Genomic DNA, 18,360 nt, shown 5'->3' with positions numbered 1-18,360 from the left:
GGATTCTTGTTGTATTGGCCAAAAGTTTGCTTAAAGGCTTTAATCACTGTAAAATATATATATAGAGAGAGAGAGAGAGAAAGAGGACTGGATAAAGGAGATGTGGCACATATACACTATGGTATACTATTCAGCCATAAGAAATGATGACATCGGATCATCTACAACAAAATGGTGGGATCTTGATAACGTTATATAGAGTGAAATAAGTAAATCAGAAAAAAACAAGAACTGCATGATTCCATACATTGGTGGGACATAAAAATGAGACTAAGAGACATGGACAAGAGTGTGGTGGTTATGGGGGGGGGGGGAGAAGGAGGGAGAGGGGAAGGGGGAGGGGCACAAAGAAAACTAGATAGAAAGTGACGGAGGACAATCTGACTTTGGGTGATGGGTATGCAACATAATTGAATGACAAGATAACCTGGACATGTTTTCTTTGAATATATGTACCCTGATTTATTGATGTCACTCCATTAAAATTAATAAAAATTTATGTATTAAAAAAAAGAATTTAAAAGTTCCTAAATAAAGATGAATTTCTTTAAAAAAAAAAAAAAGAGGCTCTGATAGCTAAAGACAGTGAGTGAGACTTGAGCTCTATAGTAGGCAGTACTTTTATTATTTCTTTTTAGCTTAGGCATGTTGGCATAGAGACAGGATCCTCTTTTATAGGGCTAAGGGGTATCTTATGAATCAACTTTCCTGCCCTGGCCAGATGGTCCAATTGGTTAGAGCATTGTTCCAAAGCACAGAATTTGAGGATTCAATCACCAGTGAGGGCACAGACAGGAACATATCAATGTTCCTGTCTCTCTTGCTCTCCATTCCTCTAAAATCAATCTATATATATATATATTTTTAAAGAATCGGCCCTGGCCGGTTGGCTCAGTGGTAGAGCGTCAGCCTGGCATGGGTTTGATTCCCGGCCAGGGCACACAGGAGAAGTGCCCATCTGCTTCTCCACCCCTCCCCCTCTCCTTCCTCTCTGTCTCTCTCTTCCCCTCCCACAGCCGAGGCTCCATTGGAGCAAAGTTGGCCCGGGCGCTGAGGATGGCTCCATGGCCTCTGCTTCAGGCACTAGAATGGCTCTGGTTGCAGCAGAGTGACGCCCCATATGGGCAGAGCATCGCCCCCTGGTGGGCATGCCGGGTGGATCCTGATCGGGCGCATGCGGGAGTCTGTCTGACTGCCTCCCTGTTTCCAACTTCAGAAAAATACAAAAATAAATAAATAAATAAATAATAAACTTTTCTTGAGATTGTAACTTGGTGTAGTCACTATGTGAAAAGTATGATTCCTCAAAATATTAAAAATAGAGCTCTCATATGACCTAGCAGTACCACATCTGGATATTTAAGAAAACACAAACAGCCTGACCTGTGGTGGCAGAGTGGGTAAAGCGTCAACCTGGAATGCTCAAGTCACCAGTTCAAAACCCTGGGCTTAGCAGACCTGTGGTGGCGCAGTGGATAAAGTGTCGACCTGGAACACTGAGGTCACCGGTTCAAAACCCTGGGCTTGCCTGGTCAAGGAACATATGAGAATTGATGCTTCCTGCTCCTCTCCCTGTTCTCTCTCTCTCTCCTCTCTAAAATGAATAAATAAAATCTTAAAAAAAAAAAAAAAAGAAACAAAACCCTGGGCTTGCCTGGTCAAGGAACATACAGGAAGCAACTACTATGAGTTGATGCTTCCCACTTCTCCCCCCCACTCTCTCTCTCTAAAAATCAATACAAAAATTTAAAAAACCCACAAACAATAATTTGAAAAGATCTATATACCCCTATGTTCATTATGAAATTCTTTACAATAGCCAAGATATGGAAGTAATCTAGGTATCCATTAATAGATGAATGGATAAAGAATGTGATACACACACACACACACACACACACACACACACAATGGAATATTACTCAGCCATAAAAGAATGAAACTTTGCCATCTGTGACAACATGGGTGGACACAGAGGGCATTATGCTAAGTGAAATAAATCAAAGACAAACACTGTATTTCATTTATATGTGTAATCTAAAAATCTAAACAAAATGAAAACAAAACAAAACAGAAACATACCCATTGGAGATCAAGACGATGTTGCAAAAGGGGTAGGGGTGGAGGCAGCGGGGAGAACCAACTTTCTTGAATCCCTCATTTGGAAGGTAGAAACTGAAGCTCTGAGAAATCAAAGGACTTAATCAAGGTCACGTTTTTTTTTTTGATGCAGCCCCAGAACTAGAAGCCAGGTCTTTTAAATCCTCACTGGACCTCTTCACTGGCTCAGGTGCCTGGGTCCCCCGGGAATGGGAGTAGAAGGAACTGGAAAGAAAAGAAGTATGAAGAAAGGGACATGTTCCCTATATTTCTCAGTTTAATTTTTCAAATTTATTTTATTCAACTTGGAAAATGAATACAAATTCTTGGGGATTTTTTTGTCAAGTGTGGAGGGAGTGGCAGGAAAAAGGAAGAAGAGAGTAAGAGCCAAGGTATGAATATTACAGTGGTTGTCTCAAGTCCACATTCCTGCCCGAGGAGGGGGATGGAGGTTGAGCAGGGGCTCAGGTCCGGAGGAAGACCATAGTGAGGAGGCCTGGAGAGGGGAGAGAGAAAGAGCAAGGTCATAACGAGCAGCCCTGAAGCTCTGGAAGCCCTTTTTCCTTACCCTATCCCTCTTTCTCTGGAGCCCAGATCCCCTCGCCATTACTGTGCTCACCCAAGATGTAGGCTGCCACCAACTTTTGTCCCAGGGAGACATGCAGGATCTGGGGCAGCTGGCTGCCGAGTTCATCTTGGAGCGGGAGCAGCAGGAAAGTCACTGAGATTATGCCCGTCAGCAAGAAGAGGAAGAAGGAACTGGTAGCCACTTGTTGGTGGGATTCTGGGAAACAAGGCTCATCAGAAGCTCTAGTATCAACTCCTCCCCAACTCAAGGTCCTCCAGAGAGGAGGCTGAAGACAGAAGGTGCACCTACTTTTGATTGCCCTCCAGGGGTACAATGCAAGTGTCCTCTCCTAACTTGGAGCCTCAGTCCTCACAGCCACAAAAGACCCTCTCTCCTCTGGTCCCTCAGTATTTTTTCTCTCCCTTAATTCTGCCTGATTAGTGGCTTCTGTGTACCTGTCTACCAGCAGGGAACTCCATCTCCCAGGCCCAGCAAACAACTTGGTGTGGCATAATTACTCAGTACAGGTTTCTTATGGAACTGAACTGAGATGGCATATGATAGAAAGTATTGGAAGCTTTCTACCCAGCTAAGGAAGAACTTTTTCACCTAAGTAGAAACCAGAAACCAGGGAAACTGCAAAATCTGCTTATTCCCTAACCTAATATAAAATCTCAATTCCGGCCTGACCTGTAGTGGCGCAGTGGGATAAAGCGTCGACCTGGAACACTGAGGTCGCCGGTTCGAAACCTTGGGCTTGCCTGGTCAAGGCACATATGGGAGTTGATGCTTCCTGCTCCTCCCCCTTCTTTCTCTCTCTCTCTCTCTCTCTCTCTCTCTCTCACTCCTCTCTCTCTAAAAAAAATCAATAAATAAAATATTTAAAAAAAAAAAATCTCAATTCCTAGGAATGTTTCCACCAAAAGACCTCTGGAACTCCAACTGAGCTCAACTCTCGGGTAATACTAGGTCCTCCCTCCCTTACAGAACTCAAGAATTCCCATCTCCCAACTCACTCTCAGGGAGCTGTCTGGCCAGGGGTGGTGCTGTCCAGGAAGGAGGCCCTGGGTGGGGCGCTGGGTCAGGCTGCCCCTGAACTTCAAGGGAGTAGGCCGGGCCTCTCAGAACCGAGGTGATGTCCTTGCGTCCCACCACTCGGCCCTCAGCTCCTTCCTCAGACAGCTCAATGCGGAAGCGGTCCTGGACATCATAGTGGTTGGCAATGGGGGCCACGTGGCGAATTACACTGGTCCCAATACAGGAGAAAGGCGTGTTGAGAGGAAGTGAGATAGACGCAGTGATCCCAGTGGATCCAGGCCCCACCCTCCCAGGAAACTTTACCACAGGGTTGCAGACAGAGGATGGGGGAAAAAGGTTGAAGAGGACAAGGTCTGAGATCTTCCAGTGGTAGTCAACCTGGTCCCTACCGCCCTCTAGAGGGCGTTCCAGCTTTCATGGTGGGCAGTAGTGGAGCAACCAAAGTATAAATAAAAAGACAGATTTAACTATAGTAACTTGTTTTATAAAAATTTATTCTGCCAAACTTAGCGAAAATCCACATAAAGTACTTGGAAAGTAATTATTATTATATGCTTTAACTTGCTGTAACTCTGCTTTATAAATTTTATAAAGTAAAGTTACTTCCTTACTTTATATATCACCATTACTGTGGAACCGGTGGGCGGTTAGAAAATTTTACTAACAGAGATGCAAAAGTGGGCGGTAGGTATAAAAAGGTTGACTACCCCTGCTAGACCATGGCTCAGTTATTCAGAAAAAGGTAGCAGCGACCTCTGGCTTCCCCATTCTCGCAACTCACATGTCAATGCAGGACTGAGGCTTCACATAGCCTTCTGCGTCAAACACCGTGTATTTGGCAGGCGCTGTGCACAGGACTGGGGGATAAACGCACATAGACCAACTATTGCTTCAAAGTCCTTACACAAGCCTTTCCCATGAAAGGACCCTAGAATCCCCCTTGCCTTCTACCCCCCAGGACTGGACACGACTCTTTCAGTTTACCAAGGCTGGACATCTGACCATACTCATTTGACTCTTCTAGCCCACACAGGCCCCCAAAGTCCTGCCGCCAGTCCCCAGACCCCTAGCATTGAGGCGCCCATCCCTTCACCTCGGAAGCGAAGCGCAGCTCCCGTGGGGTTATAGAGGGTCAGCAGCTGCCTGAGTCCACTCCGTTGGTCCGCCCTGAATACTAGATCCGGGGGAAATACGAGAACCGGGACAACAGGTCCCGAGGGAGGAGCAGCGTCCCGGGACCCCCGCTCAGGAGCCCCGGGACCCACCAGCTCCTGGTCCTGGGGCGCCCTGCGGCGCATGCAGGCTCTGGGCGGTGGGACATCCGAGGGCTGAGCTCGGGGAACAGAACCTGAAGTCTAGAGCTTAGGGACAAGAGGGGCGAAAGGGAACAGATGAGATCGCGGGGCCGGCCTGTACTGATGTAGCCACCTCCCCGTAACTTCACTAGATAAGGCTCGCGCATACCAAGACTAGACCTCCGAAACCCTCCCCCTTTCCAGGAATGCCCAGGCCCTTTAGGCCCCGCCCCCAAACCCCACCTCGATGGTCACGCCCACTCGGTAAACCCGGCCCCCGGCGGCTCCCAACTCCAGCCTGGTCTCTAGGCCAGGCTCAACATCTCCAGAAGCCCCGCCCCTACCGGGAGTATGGGTTCCGCCCCCTTTCTTGAGCCAGACTCCTCCTGTCGCAGCGGTCTCCTCCGGGGCTGCCCTTTCCGCCCCCTGCTCCACGGATATCTGGGCCTCGGATCTCTCCCTGAACTCCAACCCGCGCTTCTTTGGGCTTCTGCCTCCGATCAGCAGCTCTCGCTACGGTTCTTACCTTCTGGCCACAGCACCTGCCAATCAATTTGTGACCAGACAGAGGCTGCCTTCTGCACGAGACCATTCCCGGCACTTCCGCCATACGGCTTCTGTCATTGGCCAGGGCGGCCTCGTTTCCGCCATAAGTATACGCCGATTAGTGCGCTTAAAGAGAGAATTGACTAGATCTTAGCAAAAAATTTGACGGGTGTCTCTGTCTGCAACTGTAGTCCTGGAGTTACTCTGGGAGACCCGGGCGAGGTTGGGAACGGGCTTTGTTAATTCCTCAGCACCTGAGACCCACCAGATCGCTAGAATCCCATCCCACAAAGGAGTCCTCTTTCTCCACTTCAATTCCAAGCTCTCCTAGAAGCATCTGCAGCAGCCAAAGCCATTTCCTACAGTGCTAGCTCCCTGTTGGACTCCGTTCTCAGCCCAGAGTTCCTCTCCTGATTCTCTGCTTCCTGCATGGGACTGGGAAATCATTCACATTTGCACAGGGAATTAAGACTTACCAACCCTGGTCCTGGCTGCTCAGTGGTAGAGCCTCCCCCCACCCCCGGCGTGTGGATGTCCAAGGTTTGATTCTGAGTTAGGGCACACAGGAGAAGCGCCCATCTGCTTCTTTACCTCTCCGCCTCTCGATCTCTCTCTCTCTCTTTCCCCCACCCCCACCCCTCCTGCAACCCTGGCTCCATTAGAGCGAGTTGGCCTGGGTACTGAGGATAGCTTCATGGCCTCCACCTCAGGAGCTAAGCAGCACTCAGTTGCTGAGCTGTTGCAGGAAAAGACACCCAAATGGAGGATAATAGACGCCCAGACAATTTAATAGGGGAATAATTTATAAGTAGCCAGCAGAGCACGTGAAGCTAGTAGCACCAAAGCACAAGCTCTCTGAAGTTAGATTTCTTACATCTTATATACCTTTTACAGTGTCCATGCAAGAGGCCAGTGATTACTTTGTCTGAGGTCCTACATGCACATCATGACTCAAGGTGGGGCTGGAGAGTTTCGGTGGAGCAGCAAGAGGGGAGGGGTTTCTAGACCCCTGGTCCTATCTATTTACAGATCCTGTTTTTCTTGTGAGTATTGTAGGAGTCTCCAGGAAATCAGTTAGGGATCTATAGGATGTGGATAATCTTTAACTGGCTGAGCCAGTCATTCCTGCAGGCCTCTTCTGCATTCTTCCGGGTTTTCCCCTCTCATTCCCTGCTTTGAGACTCTAGAAATTTCTTCTTTTATGCTGGAGTCTCACATTCGTTGTCTAACTCCTGTGGGATTTCCTGATAGTGGCGGGTAAAGTATACATGGGCCATATTTCGTTGCTGTACAGTGATCTCTATCATGCTCTTTATACTGTTCATTAGTAGTGGCAACAGACACGGTCCAATCAGGCAAATTCTGGGAGCAGTAAGACTGCTCCTATTAGGGTTTTAAATCCACCAAAGGCTGAGAACCATTCCCCCAAAAGGCTATTGGGATCCCATCCATGCCAGACTTGCACAGGCACATGTGCCAGTCTTGTCATCTTTTTGACAAGGTCCTCAACTGCCTGGCCCTGGTCATCTGTCTGCAGGCAACAATTGATGAGATTGAATTTCCACAATATTCCTCCTTCTGCTGCTAATAGATAGTCTAGCACCAACCTGTTTTGGTAGATGCCATTTCTCATCTGAGTCTATTGATGTGCAAGGAGGGTTAGGGCTCTCCCAATCTCATTGGTAATAATTTCTAAGACTGCCTGCAGTCAGATAATCCAGTTCAACATGTAAGTGGGGTATGGTATCCCCAAGATCCATCTTCTGCCCAAGTAGCAGGTCCATAGTATTGGGTTATTTGTTTTTGGGGCCACTCATCATCTTTCCAGTCTCCTATTTGGAGTTCTCTTTTTACCCATTGTAGGGGCTGTGGGACCAGGTAGCCAAGCAATTCCCTGTTTTCAGAGGCAAGAGGAAGAAAGATGGCTTTATTATACCAATTATACAGCTCCCTTCCCAATTCCTGGGAAGGCAGATATAGGCCCTGTTTCTGCAAATCCAGTAAAGGCCACATGGTGCTATCTAGTCTCGGGCCTTGCCAGGGTCCTGCCAGGCTCCAGCCAACTCTGGCAACTGGCCAACAGATTTTTCTGTCTGATTTCCCCACCACATGCTTTATTTGGAGGTGGCATTATAATACCATTGGCCAAGGCAAGTTAAATCCCCAACTGATTCAATGAAATTTCCTCCACCTCTGGCCAAGCAGTATTGTCCTATAGTAGTATGTTTTAAAACCCACTGGCTGTCATCAGAGGTGAGGGGGCCATTATATTTGGCATAGCTCTGGTGGGCTAATTCTTTGGCTTCCCATGGCCATCTATCACCCGTTAGAGTTCCCCCACGTACATAGCAGGGGATGACATTCAGGGAATGAGTTATTTCTTCAGCCATCTTGAGGAATAAGTTCTTACTTGGTGGTGGGGCGGTAGGGGTTCAGTTGCTTCCTCATTCCTCATAAAAGGACTTATATACTTGGAAGGCTTGAGCAAGGTGGTCCAGTACCTGACGTCTGATAAGGATTGGAACAATGGGATCTAGCCCCTTCCCGTCAATGCCAAGTGTTAGCACTTCTCCAGCCTTTCAACAGGGGTTTAAGGGATGGATTATGATTAGCTTTAAGGGATGCAACCATGGGTGCAGTTTGGGAGAGCCTCCACTTTCTTAAAATATACTTATTTCCTTTTAGAGGTGTCCTTTTCCCAAGTAGCCAATTGGACACATGACCAATATTCACAGGTTATTCCACATGAGTAGCTATGAGCACATATATACTTTTCATTTACCCTGTAGCTTCTCTTCCAGTCAAGGGACCACACCCCCTTTCTGCATGACTCATAGTGGCACATGCATCATACCTTAAGATGACTTGTTCTGGGTTTCCTTCTACCCTAGTTTGTGCCATGGTTGGCCCATCATTCCACCCCCAAACTCCCCCTCCCCTTGCTACTTTTACCTCAAACACTACTTCAGTAGGAGGGTCTATAGGGTTATAACAGATATAAGGTTTGTCATTTCCTGGGTCACATACAAAATATTGAGTCTGATTATAGGTACAGGTCCCTTTCTGAGTTCCCTGGCATTTATAGAAGCTATAGAAAAGCAAGATGGTAGAGACTTTTTTACCTCTCTTGGTGATATGGATACATGGTTCACAGTCCTCTGCCCTAGTTCCTCTCCCTCCCCAGAGTCCAGTTATAAGAAGCCCCACAGCGAGGTTCCTCAGGCTTTGGGCATATGTGGACCAGCCAGCTTCCGGTTTATGGCTGGAGCAGGGCACGTTGTCTTTCTCAGGGACAACTTACAGGAGTTGGAGGGATCCGTCTGCGCCGTCTACAGGAGGTCTTTTTTGTTTGTTGGTTGTTTGTTTGTTTTTTAAATTTTAATTTATTTTTCTGAACCTGGAAACGGGGAGAGACAGACAGACTCCCGCATGTGCCCGACCGGGATCCACCTGGCACGCCCACCAGGGGGCGACGCTCTGCCCACCAGGGGGTGATGCTCTGCCCCTCCGGGGCGTTGCTCTGTTGCCACCAGAGCCACTCTAGCCTGGGGCAGAGGCCAAGGAGCCATCCCCAGCGCCTGGGCCATCTTTGCTCCAATGGAGCATGGCTGCGGGAGGGGAAGAGAGAGACAGAGAGGAAGGAGAGAGGGAGGGGTGGAGAAGCAGATGGGCACTTATCACGTGTGCCCTGGCCAGAAATCGAACCCAGGACTTCTGCACGCCAGGCCGACACTCTACCACTGAGCCAACTGGCCAGGGCCTACAGGAGGTCTTTGTGGGAGTTGCCGGCTTCAGTCGACTGTGGTGAACCCAGGCAGGTATTCCCTCTAACTTTGGCAGCCATTGGAGTGGTCAGGATCACAGTGTAGAGTCCTCTCCACTTGGAATGGAGGGGAGCTGGATTCCAATCTTTGACCTACCCCAGGTTACCTGGGGAAAAAGGATGAATGGGAGCAAACAGACTGATTGGAGCCCTATCCAACACCCACTTGGATATGGTACAGGCTTCCTTACCTAAAGCCTCTAGTTGTCTGTGTAGTTCTATTTCTCCTAGTTCTTGGGGAGGGGCGTCCCTGGCAAACTGTATAATATTGGGGGAGGCTTATTGTATAGTATCTCATAGGGTGAGTACCCAGTGTTCTTGGATGGGGTACACCGAATTTTGAACAGAATTAAAGGTAAAGCTTGCACCCATTTAAGATTTGTCTCCTGACATAACTTGCTAAGCCCTAACTTTAGAGTCCTATTCATGCATTCCACCTTCCCCGAACTCTGTGGTCTGTATGCTACTTGAAGTTTCCAGGTGATGCCTAAGGCTTGTGCCGTTTCTTGTACTACCTTAGCCACAAAAGCAGGGCCATTGTCAGAGCCTATCCGAAGTGGCAGTTCAAATCTTGGAATGACTTCTCTGAGCAGTGCCTTGGTTACTTCTCTGGCCTTTTCAGTCCAGGAGGGGCAGGCTTCTACCCATCCCGAGTAGGTGCACATTAGCACTAACAGTACCGGCAGCCGTGGCTTCAGGGCATTTTGGTGAAGTCCACTTGTGCATCCACAAAGGGGCCTGCCCCGTAGGACTGGATACCTGGAGGCATCGAGGGTCCTTGTTTGACACTCCTGGAGGCAGGTTGGGCAGTGCAAGCTGACTCCTTTGGCTAAAGTTGCTAGGAGAGGAATGTAAAAATACTTTCCTAAAAGTTTTTCTGTTTTCTTCTTTCTTTCTTTTTTCTTTTTAATGTGCCTTGACCGCGGGCCTTCAGCAGACCAAGTAACCCCTTGCTTGAGCCAGCAACATTGGGCTCAAGCTGGTGAGCTTTTTGCTCAAACCAGATGAGCCCTCGCTCAAGCTGGCAACCTCGGGGTCTCGAACCTGGGTCTTCCGCATCCCAGTCCGACACTCGCCACCGCCTGGTCAGGCCTGTTTTTTTCTTGTCCCATATGGGTGGCAGTGTGTGAAGCCCAGACTACTGCCGGTCCCAACAGGTGGGAGATGACAACCCTACCATCTGGCAGTTGCTTCCAGCTGTCCTTTAATTCTTTTGCCCCTTCTTTTTCCATCCACATTTTCTCTCCCTCAGAATATTTGGGTGTAAGATCTGGAGCCACAGGATGAGAGGGGTTATAGTAGCTTGTGGTAGGGTAGAGTAGAAGTCCTTTTTGCCTATGTGTCTGCTCTGGCATTCCCCTGGGCTTCTACTGTTCCTCCCTTCTGGTGTCCTCCGCAGTGGATTACTGCTATTTGTTTTGACTTCCAGACTGCTTCCAGCAGCTGGAGAATTTCTCCTGGATATTTGAGGTTCTTGCCCCTGGCTGTCAGGAGCCCTCTTTCCCTATATACGGCCCCATAGACTTGCAGAGTAAGAAAGACAAAGTGGGAATCAGTAAAAATGTTTGTTCTTTTTCCTTCACTGAGCTCTAGGGACCAAGTTAGGGCAATCAGTTCTGCACTTTGAACAGAAGTGCCTTGGAGTAGAGGCCAAGCCTCTACTGTCTCTGTTAGAGTCACTACTGCATACCCCTCATTGAGTTGACAGAGCTGCTTCCACCTACATAGAGCTCCCAATCTGGGTCTCTTATGGGTTGGTCAACAGGTCTGGCCGGCTGGAGGTTGGAATATGCAGAGTCAAACGCTTCTAAGCAATTTTGTTGCTGCTTTCTCTCCTTCACTGGGAGCAGCATCATTAGATTTAAAGTGGTACACACCTCTATTGCCAGCCTTGGGTTTTCACAGAGTAAACTCTGGTATTGGATGAAACAGGTATTTGTGAGCCGATGATGCCCTTTTGCATTCTTCAGAGTTACTACTGCATGAAATACCTGCACCTTCAAGTTTTGTCCCAAATTCAATTTGTCTGCCTCTTACACCAACATTGCTATGACTGCTAAGGCTCTCGGGCACTGTGGCCAGCCCTTAGCGGCTCTAATTGTTTAGCGAGGTAAGCGATAGGCCATGACCCCAAGTCCTGAGTTAATGCACCTACTGCTGTCTTGCTCCTCTCCGAGATATACAGCACAAACAGTTTTTCTAGGTTAGGAAGACCTAGGGCTGGGGCAACTTGTAATTCCTTTTTCAGTCTGAACAGCACAGTCCTGTTCCGGCCCCCCGTCCATGGGCTCTTTTTCTCCCCCCTTTGTGACTTCATAGAGGGGTTTGGCCAGTACTGCAATGTTGGGAATCCACAAACGGCAGAATCCCACTCCACCCAGGAACTCTAACTTGTCTCCTTGTGGTGGGGAATCTAAATAACCTGTTTGCATTCCACTCCTAGGCTCCTCTCCCCCTGCTGGAGAATGAATCCCAAGTATTTTTCTTGCCTTTGGCAGATCTGGGCCTTCTTCTTCCAGACTTTGTATCCATTCTTCTCTAGAGGGTGTACTTGAGCACAGCCTTGGAGAGTCTTGTGACCCAGCAACAGGTCATCCACATACTGGAGAAGGACACATCCAATGTCCTGTGCAGGAAACCACTGGGGGTCATGAGCAAGGGCCTCCCCAAAGATGGTAGGGGAGTTCTTGAACCCTTACAGGAGCCTAGTCTTTGTATACTGCACCTTTGCCCCTGTAGCCGGGTCCTCCCATTGGAAGGGAAACAGCTTCCGGCTTTCAGGAGCGAGTCTTGTACCAAAGAAGGTACAGTCCAATTCCTTTAATTCTTTTGCCCCTTCTTTTTCCATTCACCTTTTCTCTCCCTCAGAATATTTGGGTGTAAGATCTGGGGCCCACAGGACGAGAGGTGTTATAGTAGCTTGTGGTAGGGTAGAGTAGAAGTCCTCTGCCTATGTGTCTGCTCTGGCATTCCCCCGGGCTTCTACCGTTCCTCCCTTCTGGTGTCCTGGGCAGTGGATTACTGCTATTTGTTTTGACTTCCAGACTGCTTCCAGCAGCTGGGAAATTTCTCCTGGATATTTGAGGTTCTTGCCCCTGGCTGTCAGGAGCCCTCTTTCCTTATATACGGCCCCATAGACTTGCAGAGTAAGAGAGACAGTGTGGGAATCAGTAAAAATGTTTGTTCTTTTTCCTTCACTGAGCTCTAGGGACCAAGTTAGGGCAATCAGTTCTAAACATTGAGCAGATGTGCCTTGGGGTACAATTCTAAGCAAGTAAACCAGGAGACTTGGACAGGGAGAAGGCTTAGGAGAGTGTAGGGGCTTGGTACTATTGGGTGCAAAGTCACTACTTCCTCATTTACTATTCTCAAGTCCTGTACTGGCTGATAATCATTGGTTCCCGGTTTTCTGATGGGGAGGAAAGGAGTATTCCAGGGTGACTGGCACTGGATAATAATGCCGTGCTCCTTGAGCCTCTGTAAATGCACCTGGATTCCTTCCAAGGCTTCTCTAGGAATTGGGTATTGTTTCTGGCTAACATGCAGTAGTACCCCAGGCTTTAACTCTATCCATACTGGCACTTGATTTATTGCCAGCCCAGGAGGATTGTCCTCAGCCCATACTCCGGGCCATTTCTGGGGTAGCCTCTGACTGGGTGGCTTCCCAAGCATGGTAGCAAAAATCCTCCATTCCTCCTCTCTGGGGATGGTTAGAGTTAGAACAAGCCTAAGCTTTGGCACCTGCAAGTCTAGCCAGCCATTGTCAGCAAAAGATATAGTAGCCCTTCGTTTGCTTAGCAGATTGTGCCCTAACAAGGGCACTGGACAGTCAGGCATGTACAAAAACTGATGCATCACCTCATGACCTCCTATAGTACATTTACAGGGCAGACAGAATGCCTGTCCTGCCTGTTTTCCTGTGGCTCCGACAATGTCCACCCTATGGGTGGAGAGCGGCGCTACTGGCCGGGTCACTACTGAGTGTTCAGCCCCTGTATCAATCAGGAAGTCCATCTGTTGGCTCCCTACCATCCATAGGTTCACTGGGGGCCCCTGAGTCTGGTTGCCCTCAGTCCAAGAGGGATTCCCCAGCTACACTGAACAGTGTGTCTGGCAAGCACGCCTCCCTTTTGTTCCAGGTGGGACATTCCTTTTTCCAATGACCAGTTCCCTAGCAGATGGATGGCACACTGATCACACTACAAGGGGGTCCAGCCTGACTGTCCTTTCTTTTCGTTGCCTGTCTTTTTTCTGTTTTCAGGGAGCCTTTCCTTTGCCCTTGTGCTGAAGGGCAGCAGCTATGAGCTCAGCCTTCTTCTTCATTTGGCCTGCATCCTCTTGCCTGTTTGCAACCTCCCTGTTGACATAGACCTTGTTGGCTACTTCCAGGAGTTGGGAAGTGTTCATCCCTGCAAAGCCTTCTAATTTCTGGAGCTTCCTTTTTACATCTCCTGCACTCTGGCTGACAAAGGCCATATTAACCATGCTCTGGTTTTCTGGACTTTCTGGATCAAAAGGAGTATAGATCCTGTAGACCTCACATAACTTCTCATAAAAGTCACCCGGATTCTCATTCTTCCTTTGCAAAGCTTCTGCCGCTTTGTTGATATTAGTGTTAGTGGCCTTCTGGCTTCCTTTCCAGAGGCCTTGGAGGAGAGCCTCTCTGTATCTCCTGAGCCATCTCAGGCCTTCCTCTACATTTGGGTCGCACTTAGGATCCTCTCCTGGTACCTGGACCCTCACATATTCCTAGGGGTTCTGGTATTTCTCAGGGGTATTCTCCTTTAGCCATTTAGGTGCCGCCTGTATTATAAATATTTGGTGTTTTTTCCTCTGTGTTGAACAGAGAGAGGAGCAAACACAATGGCAATCCACCCACGTGGGATTATGGGTCTGGAATATGGTTTGCATGAGATCTATTAAGGCCGGAGGCTTTTCTGTATAAGAAGGAGTTTGGTGCTTCCAACTGAGGTCAGTGGTGGTGAAAGGTTGGCACACCAGCACCTGCTGTCCTACCATGCACCCCTCTTCATTCATCACTGTGTCCCTTACTTCTCTCAGAGGCATCTGTACTCTAGGCGCAGTCTTTGAGTGCAACCTCCCTGCTAGGAGACGAGAGCCTGGAGCTGGTTCCAGCAGGGCAGTGAGAGGTACCTCTCACTCGCGGAAGTTTATGCTGGGGCTCGATAGATCCGGCAATGATCGGCCTGAATCAGTAGCAATCTCTGGGGTGGACGGGGAGCCAGGTGTAGAAGGGTAAAGCCTTGCCAGTACGCATGGTGCAGGAGCCAAAGTTTCTGCTTCTTCTGGCTCACTAGGGGTTAAAATTCCTGGCATTAGTGGCAGCAGTGGCTCTCCAGGTTTGGTGGAACGTTTCCCTGCCTTTGTTACTAACACAGTGGAAGCTTGACCTCTAAGCCAAAGGGAAGGGTGCAATACCAGCGTGAACCTGGTGTCTACGTAGAGAAACTGGTCAGGGTGGCCTGGATCTCTAGTGACTACCTGTCACACCTTCCACACAATGGACCTATCCAGGCTTTCTTCTGCTGGCCGCCCCACCCCAAAAGCAGGCCATTCTAGTTCATACAAGGTCCTCAATTTCCCTGGGGACATGGTAACCTCGTAATCCCTGAGAACCCTTTCTTAAAGTTCTTTTTTATTTATTTATTTTTTATTTTTTACAGAGACAGAGAGTCAGAGAGAGGGATAGATAGGGACAGACAGACAGGAACGGAGAGAGATGAGAAGCATCAATCTTCAGTTTTTCGTTGTGACACCTTAGTTGTTCATTGATTGCTTTCCCATATGTGCCTTGACCGCAGGCCTTCAGCAGATGGAGTAACCCCTTGGTCAAGCCAGCGACCTTGGGTTCAAGCTGGTGAGCTTTTGCTCAAACCAGATGAGCCCGCGCTCAAGCTGGCGACCTTGGGGTCTCAAACCTCGGTCTTCCGCATCCCAGTCCCACGCTCTATCCACTGCGCCACCGCCTGGTCAGGCTTAAAGTTCTTGATCATTGTGGCCAGGGGAGTAAGGTTTCCCTGTGAACCTCCCATGCCTCCCACAACAAACACCAGTCACGCCACAAGAAGGAATTGCGGGAGGTTAAGGGAAACTTGGAGGGGATGCCACTCGCTTTGTCCATCACAGGCTGCTCCCTTTGTGGAGATAGCAGGCCCTCTTGGCTTATGGCAGGCTGATATAAACCGTCAGCACGCAATTCTGCCTCTTAGCTGGATGAGGCGCCCTATGGAACCACGGTTCAGGACTCAACACTCACTTTGGTCCTGTGGGAAGGAGTTGGAACTCCTCCCTGGTGTCCGTCTTGTTCACTCCACACTCACTCTCTTTCACACAACCCTCCACAACCCATGGAGGGTGATGAGTCACCACTCCTAACCTGTCCTGTGTAGGGTGAGCAGTTGCCACTGTTAACCTATGAAGGACGACCAGTCACTCTCTGGCGGGTGATCAGGCCTCCCTTCTGCCCAGTAGGGCAGGACCTCAGCTAGCTACCCTTGCCCGGTTTTCCTTACTGTGGCTCTGTCATGCTCTTGTTTTCTCGTTCCCCCGTTGTCTGATCCTTGCTGGGACTGGCAGATGGGGTTTCCCCTTCTGTCCTGTGAGGTGTCCACACAGGGAAATCCCCGGTGTGCACTCACTGGGCGCGTCTACAGGGCAGTCCTGGGACTCCCAAGTGGGGTATTTGAAGTCTGCCAAATGCGGTGACTTCATTTCTCATTTCCCAGCCAATGCACCAGAAATCTGTTGCAGGAAATGACACCCAAGCGGAAGAAAATAGGCTCCCAGACAACTTAAGAGAGGAAGAAGAATTTCTTAGTAGCCAGCAGAGTACGTGGGGCTAGTAGCACCAAAGCACAAGCTCTCCGAAGTTAGATTTCTTACATCTTATATACCTTCTACAGTGTTCAAGCAAGGGGCGTGTGATTCCTTTGTCTGAGGCCCTATATGCACATCATCATGACTCAAGGTGGGGCAGGGGAGTTTCAGTGGGGTAACAAGGGGGAAGGGGTTTCTGGACCCCTGGTCCTATCTATTTACAGATCCTGTTTTTCTTATAGGATTCTCCAGGAGATCAGTTAGAGATCTATAGGATGTGGATAATCTTTAACTGGCTGAGCCAGTCATTCCTGCTGGCCTCTTCTGCATTCTTCTGGTTTCTCCCTTCAGAGCAACAGAGCAATGCCTCAGATGGGCACAGCATCGCCCTGCTGGGTGGATCCCAGTTAGGGCGCATGCGGGAGTCTGTCTCTGCCTTCCCTCCTCTCACTGAATTAAAAACAAAAGAGAGACTTACCAACCCTGGCCCTGGCCAGGATTCTCAGTGGTAGATCATTGGCCTGGCGTGTCCCGGTTCCATTCCCGATCAGGTCACACAGGACAAGAGACCATCTGCTTCTCCCTCCTCCCCCTTCTCTCTTTCTCTCTCTTCTTCTCCCACAGCCACTGCTTATATTGGGTTTGACCTATCCTCCCTGGGTGCTGAGGACGGCTCCTGTAGCCTCTGCCTCAGAAACTGGTTTTTTGAACTAGTTGGGAGCATGGCTCCAGATGGGCAGAGCTCGGCCCCAGTCTGGGTTGCTGGATGGATCACGGTCCTGGTGCATGTGGGAGTCTGTCTCTCTATCTCCCCTCCTGTCACTTGGAAAAGAAGAAAAATAAAAATAAAAAATAAATAAAAGACTTACCAACCCTGCCACTTTTATCACCACTGCGATCTTCAATTCTTACAGAAGGAAACCTCAGCAAGGTGAAGTCTCTCCCAGGCCACACAATTTGTTAACAAAGTTGACACTGAAAGCTTCCCCTGAGCACCCTACCAAATGTAAAATTCCCCTTTGTCCTCTTAATCATGCTTATGTTTTCTTCGTAACACTAATAGAGCTACTTGTTCTTATGTTTATGTTACTGTTTATCTCTGCTTTGCAAGAGCAAGGACTGTTTTGTTGTACTTTGGTGCTTAAAACAGTGTCTGCCATTTGCTTTTTTCTTTTTAAGATTTTATTTATTGATTTTAGAGAGGAGAGAAAGAGAGAGAGGAAGGGAGGGAGGAGTGGGAAGCATCAACTCATTGTAGTTGCTTCTCATATGTGCTTTGAGGGGGCAAGCCCAGGGTTTTTTTTTTTTTTTTTTTTTGCATTTTTCTGAAGCTAGAAACAGGGAGAGACAGTCAGACAGACTCCCGCATGCGCCCGGTCCGGCACGCCCACCAGGGGCGACGCTCTGTCCACCAGGGGGCGATGCTCTGCCCATCCTGGGCGTCGCCATGTTGCGACCCTCCTGGGTGTCGCCATGTTGCGACCAGAGCCACTCTAGCGCCTGGGGCAGAGGCCACAGAGCCATCCCCAGCACCCGGGCCATCTTTGCTCCAATGGAGCCCTGGCTGCGGGAGGGGAAGAGAGAGACAGAGAGGAAGGCGCGGCGGAGGGGTGGAGAAGCAAATGGGCGCTTCTCCTATGTGCCCTGGCCAGAAATCGAACCCGGGTCCTCTGCACGCTAGGCCGACGCTCTACCGCTGAGCCAACCGGCCAGGGCCTAGCCCAGGGTTTTTTGAACCAGAGACCTCAGCATTTAGGTTGATGCTGAGGTCAGGCATGTGGAATGAACAAATAACTAGCTAGAATGAACTTTGAGCTGAGATGGTTGAAGTTAGGAATCAAGTCATGAGCTATCTATGGAAGAGAATTCCAGATAAAGGAATAGCACAGGCAAAGCCAGTGTACCAAGGAGCCAATGTGGCTGAACCGTGGTCTTAGGGAGAAAATAGTAGATGAGAAGAGGGAGGGATGAAGGATGCAGATCATCCAAAGCCTTCAAGCCCACAGTAGGGTTTTAAATTTTATTGAGATTGATGAAAAACTATAGAAGTGTTTAAAATATCTTTTTAACAGCTTTGAGATACCTTTGACATAAAAATTGCATATATTTAAAGCCTACAACTTGATGGTTTGTATGCTCTGAGAAAAGATCAC

General features: G+C 48.9%; 1 protein-coding gene across 2 annotated transcripts; it reads right to left on the bottom strand.

The window, feature by feature from the left end:
- Positions 1–2,376: 2,376 nt before the first annotated feature.
- Positions 2,377–5,611, bottom strand: MOSPD3 (motile sperm domain containing 3). 2 transcript variants are annotated; one of them, XM_066274415.1, is made up of 6 exons: positions 5,528–5,611; positions 4,800–5,067; positions 4,488–4,563; positions 3,685–3,914; positions 2,720–2,884; positions 2,377–2,596 (listed from the first exon to the last, which is right to left on the bottom strand). In XM_066274415.1, exons 2-6 carry the CDS (start codon positions 5,002–5,004, stop codon positions 2,565–2,567), a joined length of 708 nt encoding a protein of 235 aa, XP_066130512.1. In that variant the 5' UTR covers positions 5,005–5,067; positions 5,528–5,611; the 3' UTR covers positions 2,377–2,564. The 2 variants fall into 2 exon arrangements, with proteins under 2 accessions (XP_066130512.1, XP_066130511.1); XM_066274414.1 differs by lacking the exon at positions 5,528–5,611 and adding an exon at positions 5,346–5,520.
- Between the last annotated feature and the right edge of the window lie 12,749 nt (positions 5,612–18,360).

Source organism: Saccopteryx bilineata, chromosome 4, assembly GCF_036850765.1.
Source record: "Saccopteryx bilineata isolate mSacBil1 chromosome 4, mSacBil1_pri_phased_curated, whole genome shotgun sequence".
Lineage (NCBI taxonomy): Eukaryota > Metazoa > Chordata > Mammalia > Chiroptera > Emballonuridae > Saccopteryx > Saccopteryx bilineata.
Note: the sequence above shows the minus strand (reverse complement) of the source record. Positions and strands in the feature narration are given on the sequence as shown.